The sequence below is a fragment of the Lagopus muta genome, chromosome 14, assembly GCF_023343835.1.
Source record: "Lagopus muta isolate bLagMut1 chromosome 14, bLagMut1 primary, whole genome shotgun sequence".
Lineage (NCBI taxonomy): Eukaryota > Metazoa > Chordata > Aves > Galliformes > Phasianidae > Lagopus > Lagopus muta.
In genome coordinates, this window is record NC_064446.1 from 4,228,211 (window position 1) to 4,252,611 (window position 24,401).

The following is a 24,401-nucleotide window of genomic DNA, read 5'->3' on the forward strand; positions in this document are numbered from 1 at the left end:
ACTGTGAGGTTGGAAGCACAGCATAGTGAACAGAACACTATCCAGATGGCACCATGGTGACAGGCTTTATATCAAAGACCAGCTGAGATAAAATAAGAGCGGGCAATCAAGGGCCTCTGAAAATCACTGATGCCTGTTACAGATGTAACTCTCTCTTTATGGGGGGAATATATTTGCATAAATTCATTGATCTATGATTTTGCTAATCCTGCAGTATGTGCTGGGCATGCCCCGGCAAATTGATGAACATTTCTGTCAGACCTCACTGTGGATGCTATACTATATTACATATTTAGAAAAGTGATGTTTCCCTCCTGGAGCATATGTAGTATTCGAATGCTGTGCTCATTCTCCCTTCCTGCTCCCATTAGGTTGGAGTTGTTCTTTTTTTTTTTTCTTTGAGAATAGCCTGGAGCCCTGCAGACTGCAGAACTTATCAAGATAAGAGCAGTGCCAGGTTAGAATTATTAGATTCATGAATCACTGACCAATATGCTTTTTGAGAAAGCCCAGGTTTACAGCTTGCCTTGAGTAAGTCCTTTATTGGTGCTGCAGTCACTGATCTGAGAGACGCCAAAGTCAAAACTCCAGGAGACACAGGGATTTCTGGCAAACCTTTCCTCCATGGTATTAATTGATTCATTTGCATGCTCTGCTCATTTTGTGACCTGCCCTGCCTCCCCTTTGACTAATACAGTTCCTTTGTCAGTAATATAAAAGATGTAGAACAAGCATTTTGACTGCTGAAAGTCAAATGAATGTGAACGACTTAATCCCGAAGACACTCAACTGTGTATTTAATGCAGATAGGCAGCCAAACACCTTATCCAGAAGCTGAGCAGAAGACTGTGATGGAAACAAAGCTCCTTGCAGATAAAATTGAGCTGATAATGGAGTTGCGAAGGGAAGTAACAAGTTCCAGAGAGATGACTAGGCACTTTATGCCATAACTTGCAATTTGTTCTTTGTATGGCCCCCCAAAGAAGCTGGATGGCTGTACTATGGTAGCTGTGTCCTGCTGGCATTAATAAGGCATTTTGGTGGGGAGAGGAAACTGAATGCCTGTGTGGCACAGCCTTTGGCACACCAACACCAAAGGCTCCAGGGTGTCCCCAGCCCTTCCAAGACACTGAGCCCAAAGCTGGTGGTGAATGAAGGAACTGCTGCTGATCTGGGATCAGTCAACACAGTAACAATTTTTTAAAAAATTAGTAACATGCAGAGATGGTCTTCTTTTGTTCTGTATGCAGTTAAAGGTGTGGTTTATGATCTATATGGGGATGAATGGTTTGCTTCTTTCAGAGGCTACATTTGCCTCTTGTGCTGGTAGAACAAAGAGAGGCTCTGAGCTCTGTCAGTCTTTATACAGGAGAGGGCTCAAAAACCCGGTTTCTCTGGAAATGGAGAGTGCAGTTTTGACGAGAGCTCTGTGTACCGAATTGTTAGCATGCCGTGTTGTCTGATGTGTAACCTTGAAATGCAGTTGCTGGGACCAGGGTAGTATGTGTTATTTATTATTAGCGTTTTCCAGTGTTTTTAGTTTGGACAGTAATATTGTATCTGTAGAAAACTGGAATTCAAAACAGTGATATGTAGATGTCTGGCTTGGAAATAAGATAGGTAATTACGTTAGCATCTAAAAAGTACATACATAGAAATTTCTCCTAAAATCAAGTAGTGCATTTTTTTCTTGCCATTCATAAGGTTATGCATAAAATACAGTTACATATTGTGAATGTGCAACACGCACAGGTTGAAAAGAACATACATGTTTTAATTAGACTTGGTTATTGTAATTATATAAATGGAGAATAATTTTCAAAACTTGAAAGGTCTATATAATTTAGACTTTTTTGTGTACCATATACAGTTCTGCTTAACAAACAAGAAAGTTTAAGAGCTGCATAAAGAATAAAAGTGTGAAATGATTTAAAAGTAATTTGGAGTCAAATAATCCCAATTTCTATGTTATTTGTGTTATCATAAATGAAGCAATTTTATGCTAAGCGATTTGATGCTTCTGAAGTTGCATTGCATTTATTGGGTTTCTGTTCTGGGGTGGGCGATCTGGGGATGTTTCAGTACATAGGCATGATGCTGGCCACGCTGAGGCCATCTGCAGTGCCTTAGTAGCAAGATGTTTTTGAACACTGTAAGAGTGCCCAGGGATCTTTTGTTGTGATGTAGCATGTTGCTTTTGAGTAGTTCTGAGATACCTCAGAAATGAGTGTGGTCACTTAAAGGGTCAAGTGAGGTGACCCCGTAAAGCCACAGAGGGAAATAAGGAACACTAGTGCCTTTTAAAAATGGCACGCATCGCTTCACGGTGGTGGCCGGTGCGGGCTGTCAGTGGTTTGAATGGCAGACAGCAGCTGGCTGTGGAGGATTGGTTGTTGGCCATGAGGAAGAGATACAGGAGCACACACCGAACAAGGTGTTTGATCACCAATTTGGTCATTCAGGTTTGCTGTTGCGTCTTTTGCCACCACGATCGTAGGTAGCGTGTGTCACCAAAGTGCTGTGTTGGTGGTGCAGGGAGAAAGGAGGGTGGGGAGGCAGCTCTCGCGCGTGGCTTCCAGCCTTGGACTTGCTCCCGTGATGGCGGAACTGCCGCATTGCAGCAGCCCCGCGCCTGAAGGCCGCCCGCAGCCTGCTGCTGCGAGGGGCTGCGGCTGGGCGGGCTCTGGGAGGGGGGGCCCACGAGCACCCCCCGGCTGCTGACTGGCTCCTTGGGCAATTCCAGCCATGTCTTAAAAGGCTTGGGTCTCCCCGTCCGCGGCTAGGGCGTCAGAAACGCGGCGAGGAGCCTCAGCTGATACTTAGGCTGAAGTAGTTAGGGCAGACCATCCGCAATGGTCTTTTATTTGGTATGGGTACAGATATTCCAGGGAAACACTCATATATGGGGAGCAGTTGACTCCTTTTATTTAGCTGATGTAGAATGCGCTTGTAGAATGTTCCCGAACTGGCCACAAGCGCTTTGAATTTTTTTCGTGTCTGTTTTATTTTGCACTTTTTCACTCAATGGACTGAACACCATTGTCACACTGTGAGTATCTGATATTCAAATGGTTATGGTTTCTTACCTTGATTGTGTATGCATGCATGGATATAAGCAGGTATTGTTGCTCCTCGTGGGCAGGTGGTGTTTGGGAGAAGTTTAAAAGTTTGAAAGGTAGATGTTTTTAAACATATTGATGTTTTCTTGTGCAACCGACAGAAATGCTGTCTAATGTTTTATTAAAAGAAAAACTTGATGTTTAATTCCTGATGGAAAGCAGATCCCTTTGCAGCTTCAGCAAGAGATGTGTTATTGCCCTTGTCTAGGAACTACGTGTTGGCTTTGTTCTCTCAAAACCTTTCTTTTCTCTATAAAAGGTAATTTTTGGTGAACAATTGTTCATGCATGTTGGTCTGAGTCCACAGAATGTGTATATCACACATTCCCTATTTCATTCACCAGGATTTATATTAGACTATATGTTAATCCTAACTTTCACCATGTATGAGTTGCAGTTAGGGGCACTGCATACTGCTAGCATCTAAAATTATTCTGCTGATGCGTATCTGCCTCTCTCCCATTTTGGGGTGGGGATTCTGGTAGCAGAGATGTAAGTGCCTTCTTTGAAATATTTGCTTCTTTTCCTTCCTCTGATGGCTGTTGGAGGAGGAGATGGGCTGTGCAGCCCCTCGCAGCCCTTTGTCGTGTTATCGGTGCTGTTACGGGTTTCCTCATGCTGCCCTCGCAGTGCTACTGGCTGTGGGGTGGAGATGGTGGGTTCAGGAACCAGGGGCAGCTCTGGCAAGGTGTTAGGGGTGTCAAGTCCATGCAGGACCTGTAGTCAGCCATTACAGGGCCACAGAAACACAAGGTTCTGGCAGCCCATGCCCCATGGATGCCAGGCGCCTGCTTTCTAAGAGGCTCTTGTAAAGTCTTTTGCATTGACACCAAACTGCTGCCAGTGCCATTTCTACTCATTGCTATACGTGTACCTCCTGAGCACATGCAGCACACTGAGGGTCCCTCCCTCAGTCCTAGTGGCCAGCATGGGACTTGCAGGGAGCCGCAGTGCCGCATTGCGGCAGTTCACCAGGTGGCACCAGGCTGGCACAGCGGGAATCCCACAGATAGGATGTTGTCACGTGGCCCCTTTCACTGGATTCACAAGTCTTTTTTTTGTCACTTTCTCTACATATGAGCAGAAAACCATTGTAGGTCCATTGCTTGAACTGTCTTTTCTGTTTCTGTGTATGTTTGCTATAGTAGGGAAGCGTATCCACTTCAGTTAAAACACAGGAATGATACTGTTTTTTTCTGATCCAAATTTGATCCATTTTGTAAGAATTTCTTTCAGTGGAGGTCCTGTAAGGAAACCACAGCACTTAGCTGACTCAGTGCTGAAACCTTCTACCTTGATAGCAATCTCCATCATCAAATGCCTTCAGCCTGAGCAAATGGCAAAAGTTACTTGCTTCTTTCAAATTGTAGAGTTGGATAGTGCTAGTTTGAATTAGCCGATGTGTATAAAGCTGCTCTAGCATCGGAAAGGACTAACCAGAAGCAACTGATCCAGGAGGAAGCTAGAAATTTGTTTTATTTTGCTGAAGTACAGATGCATTAAACTCTGTCTTGATTCTTTTTCATCATTTCCATAAATATGCACCAGTAGGCTTGCAAACTTCCATATGCATAGAGAACCAATCCAGTTTCCATTGATTTTGGCACAGGATCTATAAAATGCAGTATCTGACAAGCATGCGGTTGTGCAACACTAAGATCCATATTTAATAAGAGATCTCTGTATAGCCTAAAAAAAGTATCCATTTAAACACTAATTTCTATTACAGGTATATATTTCTGTTATTATTTTAATTATACTAATTCGTCAAGCAATGGATTTTCAAATGAATCTAGGTGCTAAAATCAATTTGATATTGAATGCAGTTATATGTTTGATCCCTGTAGCTCTGATGAAAATCTGTCTAGCAGACTAAGTGGACTGCAAGAACTAGATTCAGAACCTGCTAAAATCAGCACTCATTCAGTGGTCGTTGATCACAGAATCATAGAATGACCTGGGTTGAAAAGGACCTCAAAGAACATCTAGTTTCAACCCCCTGCCATGGGCAGAGTTGCCAACCACCAGACCAGGCTGCCCAGAGCCACATCCAGCCTGGATCTGCATATTGTGATATTTGGACTTGTTTCCCATGTATCAGTTGTGTAAATCAAAACCACCCTGATGTTGTAGAGCATTTATTCACTGTTTGCGGAAAACTGTAGAGGTAGCTGTGGCTTAGAGCCACTGTCATCATTCCCAGTACGATGCAATGAAAAATGTGTAGGCTTTGGGCAAACACTTGAGCAAATTTTCTGATTCAAAAATAAGTAAAGGCAGTATTTCTTGTGTCATTTTTTACTCTAGAAAAACAGCCCATTGGAGAATGCTCAATGTAGTTTCAGCTTGTGTTCTTTTGTCTTTGTTTGTTTTGATATTTTTACAAGAAAAAAATCCATTCAGGCTGTACTGAATCTGTATTTCCAGCATAGAATTCAAAGGTGTTGCAAAAGATTGAAAAGCTGATTGAAATTACTGTGAAAATCTTCTTCAACCCTCACTTGAGAATGGGAATTAGAAGGAATTGGGATGCAAGTGGTACCTGCATTTTGTACAACTAATAGAGATGATTTGATAATGTGGAAAAGTGGATATGTCCTTCTCTTCATAGAAATAGAAACCTTATTTGAGAGGAAGTGAGAAGATGTCTCTTGTAAGACCTTGTGAGTGACAGTTCTTATCTTGACATCTAGCCAAGTCCACAGCCAAATGAACTGTCTCCCCGCATTGTATGTGTAACCTTTCTTATATTTTAATTTACCTTATCTTGGTTTATCTCAGCTTATTTTACTTTATTCTATTCTATTATTTTATGGTCCACTTCATCTTGTTTTAGCATACTTTATTTGGGTATTGGTGTTTTGCTCCCACTTGTGTACGCATGACAGTGCAATCTTGGATTGTACAGACACATACGATTTGCTTCTTTTTTACCCATTTACACTGACTCCCAGTCCCAGCTTCCTTGCACAGGATGTTTGCCCAACCACTTGTTCAGCTGCAGCCCTTATCCTCTGCTCTCAGCCCTGGCTCCTGGCATCACCAGCTCCAGAGGCTCCAACCAGGCCATAGCATTGTCTCCAGGGAGAGCTAGAACACTGACAGTACACTTCAGTTAACATGACCTAATGCTATTGCTGTAGATGAACATGGTTAGTTTCTTGCAGGGTGACTAAATGCTAAACCATTGCAGGACAGATGGAAGTTCAGTGCTTGGGGATGTAACAGAGCATTTCATAAAAAAAACTCAGTTTGCCCAAAGTCTGATGTTTTTAAAAGTAATCTCACTCTTTCAAGGGAAAAAAAAAAGGAAAGAAAAGAAAATCAATGTGCCACAAACATCTGGTCTTTTTAATAAGCTTAAATAGCTAAAATCTGAAAGATACATGCACATGAAAATCAGCCATAGAATGGGAAGAGTCACAGTACTGTAGCAATAAAAGTTGCTGGCAGTTTTGTCTGTACTTCCATGCAAAGCTCATTTATTTTATTTTTTTCATGCATTTCCAAAAAGAACATTTTCTTTTCTCAGTATCCTCAAACTAGTCATGTTTCTGATGTCAGCTTCCCAAGTTAATGACGCTGGAGCCTCTCATGTTGCTGTGATGAGAACATTTGAGAGCACACTGGTGAAAGATTAATACTAGAACAGAAACCACTGATTGGCAAATAGTTATTTTTATTTATTTCTGTGGATCTTGTATGTCACCTGGAGACTATTTAGAAGATTATTTTCCTGGGCTAACATTGTGTTTAAAAATAGCACTTGTATAGTGCCAACTCATTTTAGAGTTGGGTACAAATATTGAGACAAAATCCCAGCTGTTACTGCTTTTGCTGCTAATTTGAGGTGTCAGATCAGAGCTCTACTGCTGTATGTCAGTGAATAAGGCCCCTTGTGAGATCATTATGTTTTCTAACAGTTCAGAGTAATGGATTAATCAGTGCAGCATCAGTTGCTTTCATTATATGCTCACACGGTAGTTGTGGGCTTTAATTTAAACAGACTGTGGGGAGATCAGAGGACTGAGTCAAAGAGGGGCCCAGGGCTCAGCAGACTGACGGATCCAGTGGAGCTTTGCCTCGTGCCTAGCAAGAGCAAATCCTGGATGCTCGGTGCTGAGGGATCAAGTGCCAAAGCCATTTTGCTTTTTCATCAGAGGCCATAAGAAGTAGTAAATATTTAATTTAATGCAAATTCCTCCTGACCTGAAAAATAGCTCTTTAGAACTTTTGAAAATATAGCTCCTTACTCTCTACAGTCTCTGAGTTAATTACAAACATTAATCAAGTCTTAGTTTTGTTACTAAAAATGACTTAGATTCAGTTTTTGGAATTGGTACGCTGCCCACGCTGTTAGTTTTACTAAACGGTGTTTCAAGGCTGTCAGGACTCTGAAGTTGTCACCATGTCCCAACCCAAAGCAGGGGCACCCAGTTCATGCTGTTCCAGCACTCTGCTCCTCCACCAAGCTCAGAAATTGTCATAGAATCATAAAATCTTGTTGGAAGGGACCTTCAAAGGTCATCCAGTACAACTTCCTGCAATGAACAGGGCATCTGCATCCCATCAGGTGCTCAGAGTCTCGTCCAGCCTGACCTTGAATGTCTCCAGGTATGGGACATCCACAACCTCTCTGGGCAGCCTGTGGCAATGCCTCACCACCATTGCTGTAAAAATTTCTTCCTTACATCCAATCTACATCTCCCCTCCTTTATCCTGAAACCATTTCCCATTGTCCTGTCACAGACCCCACTAAAGGGTCTTCTGTCCCCTTCCTTCATACAGCCCCTCTACATACTGACAGGCTGCTACCAGGTCACCTCGTAGCCTTCTCTTCTCTTCTCCAGGCTGCACAGCCCTGGCTCTCAGCCTGTCCTTGTACGAGAACAATCCCTTGAATTGTTCTTGTGCCCCTCCTCTGGATGCACTCCAGCAGGTCAATGTTTCTCCTGTACTGAGCGCTCCTCATCCAGATGCAGTGCTCCAGGTGAGGCCTCACAGTGCAGAGCAGAGGGACCGATCCCCTCCCTCACCCTGCTGGCTACACTGTGTTTATGCAGCCCAGGATACAGTTGGCTTTCTGGGCTTTGAGGGCACAGAGCTGGCTTACGTCCAGCTCACCATCCACCTGTGCCCCAAGTCCTTTTCGGCAGGGCTGTGCTCTATCTTTACATCCCCCACCTTGTACTGATAGCAGGGGTTGCCTCAACCCAGGTGCCAGACTAGGCTTTGTTGAACCTCATGAGGTTCCCTGGGCCCACTGCTCAGCTTGTCTAGGTTCTCTGGATGGCATCCTGTCCCTCGTGTTTGTCAGCTGCACAACAGTAAGAGGCAATGCAACACACCACACAACTTGGTGTCATCTGCAGACTTGTTGAGGGCGTCCTGCTGTCACAACCTGTCACAGCACTGCTGTTTCCTTTGCATCTTCACTGGCATTCTGGGGTGAGCTGCTCAATCTTTCTTTTTTGCATCAGTTCACCCACTACTGAACAGAAATGACATTATCATGAAAACTATTTACATGAGAGGTTTAATTATGCCTGGAGATGCCTTGGTTAAATCTTAATAAATTTTCCAGTCTCATTTACTGGATGTATAGTTGCACTGGGGATAGGAAGCCTGTAAAGCATGACAGTTATGGGAGAAGTAGTACTTGTGGAGTATGACAGTAATTCACTCTTGGGAATGTTGTAAGCCTGCAGATACGCCATTTGTAGCTATCCGTTGCATGCACATAGATAATAATCTTACATTAGGCCCAATTACATGGTGTTATGGACACACAACACACGGATTACATACACAGGCAACGAGCACACAGTGATAAAGCCGTGGTGTAATTGAAGGAGACAGAAGGAAACGTTAGACTTGTTAGCTACCAGCACTGCACTGCCTGACGCGGCTGCTCCCACCCAGCCTGCCTGCCTTGCTTGTCTGCTCCAGGCTCACAGCCCACATCTCACAGGCTCACTTTCACAATAAGGGTTTATCTCACAGCGAGGTAGCTCAGCACCTTATTCTTTCTGCAGCGCGTTGTTGTTTGCTTAGCACAAAGCCCACAGCTACGCCAAAGAGCGCGCTGCCAAACGAGGGCTGTTGTTTGCAGGATTCCTGCTATCAAATGATGTGTTTTAGAAACCTGTAAAGAATCTCTGTCTCCTAAGGGTAGAAGTTGGAAAACAAAAACACAGTAAACAATCTGGCTCCTTCTCAGATCTTTTTCCTTTTACCTATCACATTACTTGGCAGTGTATAGCACAGTGCTAGATGTGATTGTATGCATATTGGTTTGAGTGACTTTACATTTTCTTTCTCTGCTGGATATGAGCATCTGTGGGCCTGATTATTTCTTGCTGGCTGAGAATTTTGGAAATGCTGCAAACTGTGACCCAGCAGAATCCTGGTGTGTATCAAAAACCTGAATGGTACACAACAACGTCTGGTAACTGTGGAAGGTGCTTGTTAAGGCGTGGACAAAAGTGTTAATCAAAAATTTAATCTACCATATAATTTCTCAATTTGATTAGCTGCTTGTGCTAATCAGCTGCTGAAATGGAATATGAGAGCAAATCAGTCTCTGTTGGAGTCAAAAACCACAGGATGTCTTCAGTTGTGACCTAATAGAACAGGTTTGCCCCATCCCTTTAGTTTGAATTCAGACTGCAAACAGGAAGCATCATTGTAGGTGTTGTACCGATGCTCACAGGTATGCTTTGGGCTTAGGGAAACTGATATTTGTATAACAATTTTTACCTTTCGTAAGTGACAAAATAGGACAACGTAGCTTTTTTAGGTTGAGATGCATCAATGCATCAGGTGCTGTTACTGTCATCAGTGTTATGTGCTTGAAAAAAGAAACCAACTCTTCTACACGTTTTCCACTTGAAATGTGACTGGAGAATGTTAATGTGCATTCTACTTACTGAAGTACTAATTGAAGAAATGAAATAGTTAACATTTCAGATAATTCTGTTATGTTATCTAACATTTTTCTGACATCATTGCCAGAAGATGCTTCTCTAGTATTTAACTGGAACAGAGTGGGAGATGTACTGTAATGAAAGTATTATTATTCCAGATGAATAAGTCAGCAGTCATTCTGATATTCATTATATGCTCTTAATTATATCACTAATTGAATTTCAAGTAAGAGAAACAAAATCTCTGTGTACTCTGTAATTTAAAGAACTGAGCATGTGTAACTGTTGGTCTGACAGCCGGGGATTTCTCTCTGAATTACTCTAAGGGATGCTTGCAGTTCCTGAGGAGTTTAAATAAGATACTTGTATAATTAGTGGGATTCAAAATGTAAATCCTTTCTTTTTCTTTCTTTTTTTTTTTCCTCCCCAAACTATCTTTTTTTTTCTCTTATTTAGAACACCTGTATTCCTATTCAAGAGTGGAGAGAGGAGTAAAAACTCATCATAGGACCATAGAATCCCTAGAGTTAGAAGGGACCCTTAAAGGTCATCTAGTCCAACTCCCCTGCAGTGAACAGGGACAGTGTACCAATGTTATTTAAAAACAAACAAAAGCAGCAATCCACACATGAGAGACATTTCTGTGAGTTGATGATTTTGATTTAATTACACTTAGTGTAGAATTAATGACTCTTTGTCAGTGAACTGCAGTGGTGTATGTGAATTTGGAGCAAGGCAGAAGACAACAGAACTGCAGCTGCATGCTGTTAAATTTGAACAAGGAGTTTGTGAAAGGAGACAGGTAATTGTTATCAAGTCATGGTGGAATTGAAAACTGAACATTCTTTCCTTTACAAAAACCAGATTAGTCAGGGCTATAAATCAGCTTTGTTCTTCAGATGGAAGAACGCAGCACTGTGCGTGCTTCTATCCAGTTTGGGCTACTGGCAGAGAAGTGAGTTAGGAAAGGAGCTCCTCTGGGGTTGTAAATTGAAATCAGTGGGACTATGACAGTACGTATTGCTGGAGGATGTACCACCTCAGAGGCTGCTGATCTCATGTTATGCGTCTTCCAAGTAGTCCTTGGAGGACCCTTAGGACTGCTGCAGTCTGCTTCTGCTTAGCTGGCATGATCTGACAAGGATCACGGCTCAAGGTGGGAAGTTTGCTGGCATAAATAATATTTTATATAACCTCAGTTTCCTGATTCAGCATTTTGGATGCAAATAGTTTACAGGGAGAGGACTTCTAAATAACAGGACAGTACAAGGGACAAGAGTATTTGGGCTGTGGAAGAGGAGGAAGGCACAAGGCTGGGGAGAACCCAGCAGCATACAAGTTTCGGAGGAAGTTTAGGAGGAAGTTTTTCACTCAAAGGGTGATGAAGCACTGGAACAGGTTGCCCAAGGAGGCTGTGGATGCCCCATCCCTGGAGGCATTCAAGGCCAGGCTGGATGTGGCTCTGGGCAACTGGTCTGCTGGTTGGTGACCCTGCACATAGCAGGGGGTTGAAACAAGATGATCTTTGAGGTCCTTTTCAACCCAGGCCATTCTATGATTCTATATTTCTATGATTCCCCAAACAACACTGAAGGACTCGAGAGATTCTGGTAGTTTTCTTTTTCATATAGCTTCCTGATGTTTGTGCATCTTTTCTGATAGAATTGAATCTTAGTGGCATAGAAATGAGAGCGGGGCCCTGAAGCTGCTAGCAAATGAGTAGAACAGAATTTATTTTTCCTTTCACATTAAACATGCTGCTCTAGTGTGTGCTTTCCCATCAGGATGCAATTAAAATCGTTACTGGGAAGGCTTCATGTGCATGACAGAAAGCTTTGCAAAATGCCTCTGGAGCACTCCTCTCCCTGATATGTCCCTGTTCAGAAGCCAAAGAGTTCTCCCTGTGCTGGGGCAGTGCCTGCTGTGCAACCAGCAGCACGTTACATTCCTTCAGCTGCAGCTCAGCTGCAGTGCCGGCAGTTCACTGTCAATTAGTGCCCTTTGCAGCGTTTGGCCTTTTTGTCCTGAAATAATTGCTGTTATCATTGGTGCTTTATTGCCTTCATTATATTTAACATTTAAATATCAATGAAATAATATATTAATAAGTCATCTGTGCAGTAGTTATCTGTTAGATTTATCCTTGAAATTTTTGTTAAAGGAGTATATAAATTCAGCATGGACATAGGATTCTTAGAAGGAGGGTTATGTATTTGTTGATGAATTATGGGATCCCTTTGCATGCTGGGGGCAAAGACTAAGCCTCCTTCATCTAATATTTTGCAAGCAGAAATGCTGTATGTGATTAAAATAATGCTTTGTCTATTAAGCAGAAATATTTTAAGAAAATTAAAGATATATCTGAATCATCATACCATGGTAAAGGCGCTGACCTTTCCACACGCAGATGAAGAATTGAGCTGGGAGACAGGGATATGTTCTGTGCCCTTGGCAGGGCAGAGCTCCCTGCCACATCGTGTTCTGCCTGAATCCAGCCTGCATCCTGAAATCACTGCGAAGTCTTTGAATTCCTATGGCTTCCACGAATCCTGTAGTGCCACATGTGACCTACTGGAACATCAGCTATGTGTGTGTGATTTAATTTTTGTAAGCCGACTTTACACACTGCTGTTGTTTGTCGGTGCATACCTGAAATCTTCCGACCAAGTGCATAGCTCAATTTTATATATCAGGCAGCTGAGGCAGGGGGTGAATTACACGTTTATGTTTGCAGAAAATACTGGTTCAATTAAAAATTCCATTTGTGAGTCCCATTTGAACTTTCAGACATGGATGTGATACAAATGGCAAATAAATATGTTGGGGGTTGGGTGTGCTGTACACATGAATGTATCCTTGTTCACGTGCAGAAGTTCTGTTGTACGTGCTTGTTTTGGCTGACTGTCCGCAAAAAGCATTCATCCTGCATCATTAGCCAAACTAAGTAATCAAGTAATAGCGAAGGTAGTGTGATATAATCTAATTTAACTTTAATCTGCTAATGTTGTAGATGACGGTTTTGCCAAGGGATTTCTGGGCAGAATTGTGAAATGTTTTTAGCTTGGCACATGACCAAGAAGGCTAGCTGAGTTCTGAAAACCTTTTCAAGAGCTTTTGGCTAAACTGAGTAAATGCATATTGTCAGAACAGCAGAACAGTTCAGGGAAGGGTAGGCGGCGTGGTGCTTCAGCAGGTCTTCCTTCACCTCATGCACAGACAGACCAAGCACTGCCTCCAAGCCCAGAGGTGCTGCAGAGCACTGGGCCGTTCCCACAGGGCAGGGCCGGCTGCGTGCCGCCACACGGTGGGGACACGCGTTCATCTGGGCAGCTGCAGCAGCACAGGGGATGGGGCCTGCTGACATCTCTCATGGCAGAGGGACTCTGTGTTTGCACATTTGAAGCCCCGAGCATGGCAATTATGCCTTGTTGGAGTGCTTTCCATTTCCTGTGCCATCTTGATCAACTTTATAGCTTCTAATTTGCTAAAGAGTCATTGATATAATTAGGAGCTATGTAAATGGGAGCAGCACACACAGCTGATGATAATGTAGTCAGTTCATTTTTCATAAGAAGCATTAAGGGGGTCCCTACCAGCAGCTCAAGATCATTTTCTCTTCTAGCTCTTTCTCTTTAAGCTCTGCCTTGATAGAGGAGCAGAAATCCTTACACGCCTGGGTCACGGCATGCTTTATTACAGTCCCTCCTGCTTCCCACATATTTTTTTCATAAGGAAACCAAAGAGATGTACCCATCCGCCCGTGTGTTTTCAGAAAGTCCATTTGAGCTGTCTGGCTGGGTGAGCCAGCTACATTAACAAGCTGTGCAAGGCAGCAGCTCTCATTTTGAGTAAGAGCACTTCAAGTCCAAAGCTTTCATTTTGTGGCACACAAATTTGACGTGTCTCCAATCAGCTAGCCCCAGATTTTCCAGCATGGTAGCAGCTTAAAAAGTCTGGGTCTGTTTTCAGAGTAGGTAGAAACTCATTTCCTGTACTTCCTAGTGCTTGGATGTGGTAAATGGTATCCCTCATCCATTTTTATAGTTGTTATTTGCTCTAAAAATATCTTTCTTGACATGTCACAAATTGTCTGAGGCTCTGGTCATCACTGCTTACTGCTGGTGCCCAGCAGATTTGTTGTATGAGTTGAAGCAGCTTGTTCCTGTGAATAGCGTGTTGATGCAGAGATGTAAATAATTGATCAATCTGTGATTCAATTGTATTTTCTTTTTTTTTCCCCAACAGTACTCTCAACAACAACAACATCACCCGCATTCCTGTTACCAGTTTCAATCACATGCCAAAGATCAGGACTCTGTGAGTAATATCTTTGAGTATAATAATAATGGGCTAAGCCAGCACTTGGAATATTTGTCATCATGTGAGGGCCAGGGCCAGGCCTCAACCTGCAATGTGGCCCCATGCAGCCTGGCCAGAAAATCAATTTTTCTACAGATGATCTTCATTCCGTTGGAAAAGCTCTGATTGGATTAACTGGAAGAAAATAGAAAGACTATAAAATCAGACTCTGTGCATTTCTGGAATTTAGCCATAGCATTTTCTTGAGATAAACTAATCCTTTAGGAAACACACAGCTTCAGAATAAAAGCTTAAAGGAAGTCATTTTTTTTGACCTCCAAAATCTGAAACCAAACAAGATGCATTTACTCTTAAAAGTAAAGAAAAGGTAATAATAACTAGCCTGAATTATTTTCATGCAGCTAAAAAATAAAATGAGGCAGGGGTACCATGTATGTGTATGTAAAGTCATGAGAGGAAAATTAACTGAATTGAAGGAAATGCCTCTCACTCGTGTCACTCTGTGAAGGATAGCTTCATTTACATTTACTTTCACAGAAATTAATGTAAGTATTTAAATGAGAACTACATTGTTTTTTATTTTAGAAGAGAGTGGATAAAGCAGATAAAGGTAGGGTTAAGGTTCTTGTGCTTTTGCCTGTTCTCCTTCAACCACGGTGGTCCAGCAAATTTGCTTGGCTTCTTCAGATCAATCAGTCTTGTCTGTTACCAGAGCTCAATGTGTTCTGCCATTTTCCTTTTAGTTTAATTTCGGAGATGGCTTTGTATATAGCTCCCTGGAGGCTTACACTGACTAATCCTTCTCTGCTGTAATTAAGGGAAGAAGGAAAAAAAAAAAATAGAGAAAAAAAATAAAAAAGGAAGGAAGTCATAAATAGGATTTATAAAGGGAAGCTTTTATATTGAATTCTGAGAGCCACATTTTATAGAACATGAATGCTGACCCGCTCTAAAAGGATTTGCTGGAAATTTAATTTGGGGTCTGTGGCTAAAAGGGCACCTTTACAAACTTGCATTTGTATTCATTCACCTTATGTTCTGTGAAGGTAGTTTCATCAATATTGAGTGGCATGTTTTAGTCTCCGAAGAACTGCCAAAAAACACGCAGTGTCCTTTCCAGGAGTACAGTGTAGGGATTAAAAAACCAGCATAGGTAGGTGGAAATACAATAAAATACTTTAATTTTCTGTATTTCCTTCCGTCTCAGCAGAGTCAGAGAAAAGTCATCAAAGTAGCAATTAATGTAATACAAGCAAAGGAGTCAAATAGCACTTCCTAATTTCTTCTGCTTCTTCCTATTTAATTTTTTTCTCTGTCTCTGAATCATCACTTCTCACAAATAATATTTTATTAATCATTGACAAAGCAAGTTTGCATAGCTATGTAATACTTTCTCAACATCTTCTGTTCAGATTTTAGGCTAATACTGTTTAGATTTAACCAAGTTGTGTTCAAATGGATATTAACAAAGCTAATGTGGATCTGAGCAGGCGTAAAACTGATCAGTTTTGGTTCACCAATGAAAAATATTTATACAAAGATTTTTGGGGGAGGGGAAGTGAGAACTGTAGTATTTTCTCACTTTCCTGGGCCTTATTTCACTTAGTAACTTGTTTCTCCCACATTAATACACAGCCTCAAGGAACAGTTTCCATGAAATGAAATACCTATCTGAAGCACAACGGCTGAACAACATCTACTGTTTAATCTCTTGGTTGTGGATGCAAATTCAGGTCAAATGGATCATTACAGCTCTACGCTTTCCTTAAATGAAATCCACTTTTCTGCCTTCTCAGAAAGCTTCACATTTAGACATACTTTTAGAAGATCTTATAGGGAACCCTAGTCTGAGTGTCCCTCAAGCAGGGACAAGCCCTCTCTAGCTAAGGCCCAGCATGGTGCAGATGGTGTTTTCCCTCTATATCTCCTTTTACGTGTTATGGGATCCATTAAAGGATGTTTGGGGCTGCCTGTGCCACAGCTGCTTTTGCTGTGGTGGTTTTGTGGACAAACAGCTTTTTTGTCATAGCACTCAAAACAATCTGCTCATTTAAGAGCAGAGCAGAAAAAACAGAGAGCATATGCAACTTGAACGTGAACTCCTAGGAGAAAAAGAAATAATAATAATAATAAAAAACTAGTAAGGTTTGAAGCACTTGAAGAATTCTTCAAGAGAATCAACTCTCCTGTGCAACCTTTTTCATTGTCTTGTCTTTCCTTCTGCTAAGTTTCATTGATCTTTTAACCTTGATTGGAAGTGACAGGAATTAGTTTTTATTGATCTGCTTTCCTTTGCTTGAAACAGCTATATTAAAGCATGTCCCTCATACTTATTTGCTTAATGGTAAATATCCCATTATCTCTGCACTTTGACTGCTGAGGTAGGGAATCGTGTAATTTATTTATTTTTTCATTATTTTTATTAAAGAATAAACTGAAATTGTCCTGAATCGCTTCATTGCTTTTCATGCTTGCAGAGAATCAGTGTATCAAACTACTTGTGGCTATTAATACTTAATTAATTATTGATATTTTAACTATTAATTATCAAAAAACATTCCCTCTGCTGATGCCCTCCCAGAGGAGCTGCTGAGGGGGTGACAGTTCACACCATTAACACTGGGAAACCCAAAAACTAATTATGCACGTTTAATGAGAAGAAAAATAGAACAAACCTTACCAGCTCACTGATTTGGGAAGATGCCCATTTTGTGAAAAGCAAATGTAATATTCCCTCCTGCCTGTCATATCCAGGATGCAGAAAATGGGCCAGACTCCACCTCCTGAAGGAGGGTCATTCACACCATCACAGCTGACTGCCATGGCCATGGGAAGGGACAACACTCTGAGCGTGTAAATGCATTGCTTTCTTTAGCAGTTAGAGCAGCATTGCTGTATGTAGGATAATTTCTGACTGGATGTTATTTGCTTCCCTTTCTTTGTGAATGCATTTGTTTGCTTTCGACCGATACAAAGTGTTCCAGACAGATTAATAACAATACCTTTTATTAGAAATCTAACTTACTGCAGTGTTGTTAAATAGCTTCGTGATCTCTAAAAAAAAACAATGTTTTGTAGCCATCCTTCTAAAACAACTACACTTCACAGCTCTCCCAGGAGGTGCTTTCCATCTCCACAGAGCAAACTCAGTCCCAGGTCTGCACCCTCCAGTTGTGGGTGCCCACCCCAGCATACAGACTGGGACCCACATCAGAGCTGGCAGCAGGAAGGGCTCACAGACAGACAGACACCTTCTCTGCTGGATAGACAAGGCTAAATCCAGCAACACCAATTGGGGTTGTCTTTTTTGTGTGTAATGCCTGTGATATCAGTGAATAATGCTTTGTCTAACCATTTCTGACAGATCTGTTTTATCGTTTCAGCTTTGCTATAATACTGCAAATAAACGAGTCATTACAAAGGATGAAATAATTAACATCTTGGGCCATTGTTTTGATCTGAACTTTGGTAGCTATTAAGATATTTACAAATTCACTCTCTGAATGCATCATAATGTGGCAGACTTTTTTTTTTCCCAGTGTGGTCATGCTTCTGGAAGTGTTCAGTGCCAGGCATGAGGTGTGCAGAAGGGAGCATGGCCGAGGGCCCTTCTTCATCACGAGCCCTGTCTGGAATCTAAATACTTGTCTTAAATTGCCAGAGTAAAAGTTCACCATTGGTGAACTCATACAGGCAACACGGGAACAGGAAAGGGATCAATAGACTCTGCAGATCTTTGATTTGGTTTTGTTTAATTACTATTTCTCATTTATTTAAAAAGGAGAGAGGAGGGAAGAATTACCTATCATCAGTTTTTTCAGCCTGGTCCTCTCGTTTGTAAAAGGCGTTCTTTAAATTCACTCGGTTCCATGTCATTCATGCAGTTACTTCTGAAATGAAGTCATAGGCAAAATGATTACTTGGAGGCCTCTAAAGTTCAGTATCTTCTTTTCTCCAGAGTGGTTGTGATTACACAGCTATGAAAAACAGTTGAATTTTTATGTAGATGTTTCTGTGTGTGTTATGGCAGAGTAGACAGCTGAGACCTGGCTGAGCTGGAGCCAGTAACCTTCACTGATGCCTGTTACACTGCGGAGAAGAGGCAGGAAGCATCGTACTTGTTTGCTGTGCTTTGTGCCTTCTGTTATAACACCGCTGGTAACTCTGGGCGCTTCCCTGTGTTGTAGGCGGCTGCATTCCAACTTCCTGCACTGCGACTGCCACCTGGCCTGGCTGTCCGACTGGCTGCGGCAGCGACGCACCATCGGGCAGTTCACCTTCTGCCTGGCGCCGGTCAGCCTGCGGGGCTTCCTTGTGGCCGAGGTGCAGAAAAAGGACTTCGTCTGCTCTGGTAACGATACCGCTTTGTTTCTCTATCAGCAGATGACTTTGTATTGATACTAGCATAAAAAGAGGGAATGGAAAATGATTGCCTTGTATCTGAATGCCGCTCTGTAGCGCTGCTGTTTTTATCATAGCTAAACTGTGTAATAATAGATCAAGTTGTTGTTTTTCTCAGCTTTATGTGAATTATTGGATTTCAGTTAATAATTCAGTTCTCAAATTATTATTTTTTTCCTTCAGTATTGGCAATGATATCAACCAAAGTTATCAGCTAAGTGGAGATAATTTGGCGTTTCTCAGGGGAAGAGCTGTACAGCTGACTGGAATATAAAGGAAAGGAAATAGAAAATGCTAATCTGAATCTGTTGATAAATGATTGGATTATGGAATGGCAGGGGCAGATTTTATCTCAGGGACTGAAGGAGGATTCTTCAGGAGCCAAAGCATTTCACTGTCTACAAGTTTCCTTGTATATAAATGAAGCTGATGGCCAACTTGCAAATTATGTGTCTATATATTAGGCCCATTCATAAAGCCTCCAAATCTGCACTTGGCTTTTGTGATAGAAATGCGTCTTACACAAGAAAAAAAAAATGTAGAAAAATTGAAAAAAGAAACCTTTAGATTCGACTGAAAAGTTCTGGCAGAGGAAAGACTTAAGAGCATGTATGCTGTGAAAAAGAAGGGAAGATTCAGACACAATTTTGGAGATAATTTGGCAGACAAAATGGTAAAATTTGCAGGTCTACAGCCTGGTGTGTTAGACTGCGGTGTTACAAGATGCACAGAAGCATACACCACTTGTATGTTATCCAGACCTACTGGTGGTGACAGCAGTTAGGCTAGCCAAACACGCTGTGGGCCTAAGAGGTAAGCCAAACACACGAGAGCAGTATAAAACAGGGAAGGAAGAGGTACAGTTATGGTCACTTCTTTCATTAGAAATTTCAGTTGGGAATACTGAGCTGATCAGACAGGAAGCAAGCATGGAGGTGTAGCAGGTCAGCACTCAGCAGCTGTATTAGTGCCAAGCCTGTATGTGTCTGAAGAGGATAGGTCCCTCCTAATGCATATTTTAAATTAAAGGCCTGTAAATCAGCCAAACAAAATAAATTAAAGGAACATAGCATACAGTAAGCTTTAGCATAATAAGCCACAGGGCCCCTGAACTCATCTTAGATCTTTGAGTTGAAGAAGACGGTTTGATTGTAGGAAAGTTGCACTGTACTTAAATGTACCATACCTGACATTACAGTAAAACACCTACCAATATATTTTGGTACCTGCCTTGACTTGTGTACTGGTTAGATATGTTTGTAAACATGAAAGTCTTTTCAAAGAGAGTAAATACAAGAACTGCGTAACAGGTGTCTCAAGGATTTGTTTTGCTATTTTGTACTTGTTTTTGCTTATTTGTCAGTTGCCATCTGTGAGTCCACGCCATAAAGCATCTCTTGATGCGTGCCTTCACTCTTTTGTGTGTAAGTTCATTTACATGCAACAATGAGAAAAATGGTTCTACTTTGAGAAGAGATGTTTGATCCCAAGCTTGACAATATCATAGCTGGTAAACTGATGTCCAGCCCTGGAGGTTGCAGGAAATATTGTGGGCACATGGAAAATGAAGTTGTGCACCAATAATTTTTGTGGCATGATTTTTAGGAGGGCTGAGCTTCTTCTGTGCAGTTCAGGAGATCTGAAAATGCCCACAATATCTGAAAAACAAAGAAACAAAATACATCAAAAGCTTAGCAAAAAGAAAAACCTAGAGATCTGACAATCTTGGCAGAGAAAGGATAAAAATAAGGGGATAATTGATTGAGCTATTAGCAGAATCTCATTTTACCAAAGATGTAACTAGAGCATGTCTGTCTTACAAAATGAAGTTTCAGATGGAGGGTGAGTTCAGTTATTTGGATTTATGATTTAGTGATCTGAAAGAAAATTGGTTTAAATCAGGAGAGGAGATAATAATTGCTGAACGTGAAATCTAACATGGACAGAACTCATCAAAATGGAGTTTTCTGTGCAGCCTTTTACTTCCAAAAGAAAAAAAGGTTATTTAACAGCTGCATGTTGGACCAAGAATGTAAGAGAGAACTCTCAAAATTGTCCTGCTTTTCATTAAAGCATAAATTAATAAAAATTAAAGAAACTTCCAGTGGGGCTGTTCGTACACTGTATGCCTTAGCCTTCATCTGGGAAATCACACATCCTGGTAAAGCAGTACATTTGAAGAGCTTGTTTTAGTGCAAGATTTAGCAGAGAACTCAGTATCTGCTGCTTTCACAAAAAAGCCTACATGTTTAAAGAGATTATAAATCTTCTCTGCTCCTTATTACAGGTCTTACTGCTGATTTTACAGCTTCATTTATTCCTGTTTGACTATGAAGTCACACTAGAACAGGAGGTGAATGGTGGACTGAACTTGTCCCTCTGCAAAGGAACTTTATACAGTTTAAGATTATATGAATCACTGTAACTACCCTCTAGCTGGCAGTGAAAGCTTCTTTGCATCATACTTACAAAGTGCTGAAATACAGTGTACTGAACTACTTTGTTTTAATACATGCTCAGAATTTCAAGTACTTGTATTTTTATGGCAGTGGGAATACGTTACAGAAGAAGAAAAATCTCAACTTTTCCTCCACTATAAAATGAGCTTTATCAGAGTACTCCCGTTCAGAGCTTGTACTGCTGCATATTTCAGAGTAGAAAGAGGAGAATAAGATAATGTAGGAAAGGTAGAATAGTAACCCTGTTCAACAGCTCCTGGCTGTTCGTTGAATCCTGTGCAAAAATACTTTTTTCTTAAATCCTTTCATGACACACACTGCTTCTGAAACAAATTTTGAATGCTTCAAAGCAAGGAATAATGTAAAGTGGAAAAGAAGAGGTGAAACACTGACAGAGATGTATTATACCCAGAACCCAAATTTCTTGTTTCCTTCTGGATACAGTGCTGTCTGTCCTGTACAGTCAGGTTTATTAGCATTGCGTTCAAGGTCTGTCAACATAACACTGCTGAAATCAGAGATATTTGCTGATATATGAAAACTGTGTAAACTGCAGCTAATTTTTTTCAAAAAATACTGGTCGGCTATAATGTAAATTATAAAAATATTAATTCAAATGGCACTTGCAGGCAAGTGGTGAGTAGTAGAAAAGCTATTCCAGACCTCACTTGTTCGTGCCCATGAGCATTTGACTGAGAACTGTAGGTTAATGTGTAGGATTAAATAATGTGCAGTTGCCTGGAGAAAGGTTTGCAAATATGTCTAAATGGATTTGTGTTTCTGAGGAAGCAGGGGAAGGGTCATTAACAGAACCAAGCAGGGTTGGGGCTGGCTGGCCTCTCAGCACTGGGGAGAGCACCGCGTACTTCTGGCAGAGTCCTCTGGCTGGCTCTTCAGCAAGCTGTCTCCTCTTTGTACCAGAACCTCTCCTCCAGAGCCACCCTGACAGAGCAGCCTGCCTGCATCTGGGCCTTAAATGCAAAATTAAGAAATAAGGTGCTACTGATGGTGTGACTTCATGAACCCTCTACTTCAGTTTGCAAAACTTTACAGATGTGCTAATGTGAGTGAGAAAACACTACATGACCTGACATAACTTTTTGTTATGTCTCCAAAGAAATCTTCAAGCATGCTCTTGCCCCATGCAGCCGCTTTGATTCAAAGAACTCTGAGAAGTGTGTGGTTCTGTAGCTCCTAAAAAAAAAAGCCAAAATGTTGTGGAAGGGGCTAACCTGGCACCAGAGTGAGACTGTCTAGCTGATGAGCTGCAAATAGGAGATGATGTATCTCCACTCTCTCTCTTCACTACAATCTTGCAATTCACTTCCATGTTGCTGTGACAAGAGAGAGGGGAGCAAGGATTTGATGACAGTTGAAATACTACCTGCACTGTGATGCCTGGGAACTTTTTATATTCCCTTAACTCTCAGAGAAGCATCTGTGTGTGTGCTGCCATATCCTCAGTAAAACTCAGAGCCTTCCAGTTTTTGCTTGGATCAAACCACGTTTCCTTGCCATGTTTCATGGCCTCTTTCTTTGCTCTTTCTCTCTGTCTATTTGTCCTTCTCTGCTCCCTCTCTCCCAAGCTCCCTTAGGATAATGTTTTTATTTGATTTTGCTCTCTCGTGAGCTGTATTGTCGCTCCTTGATTTTTCTTCTACCTGCTCTACTTGACGCTGAAATTAATCTACATCTTGATCAGTTATGTCAGGTCATGTAGTGTTTTCTCACTCACATTAGCACATCTGTAAAGCTTTGCAAACTGAAGTAGAGGGTTCATGAAGTCACACTATCAGTAGCACCTTATTTCTTAATTTTGCATTAAATCAGTGAAAGTTCACTAAGAGTTGCATCAGACTGAAGCTGAGGCAAGTAAGTAATGAAGAACCAAATGTACAATGATTTTTGTCTAAATAAACTGATACTGAATTTAAGAAAATACTGGATAGATCCAAATCTTGGTTGAAGATCTAGTTTCTGTATTATACTCTGAAACTGCAGCTGAGATACAGAATAATGAAAATATGCTAGCTTCCTGTTGCTTCATGCAGACGGGAAGCTGGAAGGAGGAAGCAGATTTATTTGTTTAGGTGAGGTCAAATGGTCTTAAAATATAGCTGTTACTGTCTGGCCCAGAACACAAAACTCAATGGTCTGTCTTTCTCCATCTTACTCTTAATAACTTCATAGCATATTGTTGAGGGGAAAACCAACAATGAGTAACTAATAAAATATCACTCCTCAAGCTTAGTGTCTTAATGAGAACATTCAGAAGATGCCAAAGGAAAAGTGTGTGGAGAGGGGAACTCCTCCCCATCTGTTCCTATTTGAAAAAGCTGCACAATGGTATATCTGCATAATTAGCAGTGGGTCTGTTTCTTTCAGCATGGGATGTAGAGGTACTGCCAGCATGGAAGACTGGTGCTTCCTGGAAACTAAAAAGCAGGGAGGAATGTTTCCTAGTGATTCAAGCTGTGCCAGCGCAGGGCAGCAGTTACTGCTCCTGAGGGAACAGGGCGATTTCTCCCCATGCAGCATACCCCAGATCTTGCAGAGTAGGGTTGCTAATGGCCCTTAGGCTTAGTGGTCACAAGAAGCTGAACAAGGTAGGAAGAGGAGGCCTTTTTCTGCGTGTCAATTCTCATCTTTTGCCTTGTGGACATCCTGATTGTACAGCTGTTTTATTGCTTTTAGATGTGATCTGAAGCATTTTGTTTGGTTTTCACCTCTTTCCCATAGAGTGAGTTGTGTTAGATAAATATCATCTTTTTTTCTCACTGTTGTTTTAGGTTTTTTATGACCAACAGAAATACAGTAACTGCTCTTTACAATGGGGTCTCTGCAGAACTTTCAGTACCGTATGACTTCTAAAGCCTTTTGGGAAAAAAAAAAAAAACAACAAAGCAAAAGCTTTGAATATTCTTAGAAACTTTTTGTGGAACTCTGATTGAATTTTTATCTCCTGTTATAATTTGGCAGCACAAACTAACATTAGATCTAGTCTAAAGAAACATTTCAATACCATGCATTCATTAGCTGCTCTAGAAGTGAGAACCTGCAGGAGGTTTGCCGAGATACTCATCACTGTTTACCTGAGTTTGTTGTCTGATTACACCGAGTTCCCCATTACCAACTTAAATTTACTGTAGCATTAGCATTTACATGAGTTTATACTC

At 41.3% G+C, this 24,401-nt stretch overlaps 1 protein-coding gene across 7 annotated transcripts in view; it reads left to right on the forward strand.

Moving 5' to 3' along the window:
• Positions 1 to 24,401, forward strand: part of SLIT3 (slit guidance ligand 3) — a 513,774-nt gene that overhangs the window by 317,195 nt on the left and 172,178 nt on the right. For all 7 annotated transcript variants that reach the window (XM_048960347.1, XM_048960350.1, XM_048960348.1 and 4 more), the window contains 2 exons: positions 14,291 to 14,362; positions 18,553 to 18,716. In XM_048960347.1, coding sequence (XP_048816304.1) covers positions 14,291 to 14,362; positions 18,553 to 18,716 — 236 coding nt within the window. The remainder of the gene's footprint in view (positions 1 to 14,290; positions 14,363 to 18,552; positions 18,717 to 24,401) is intronic.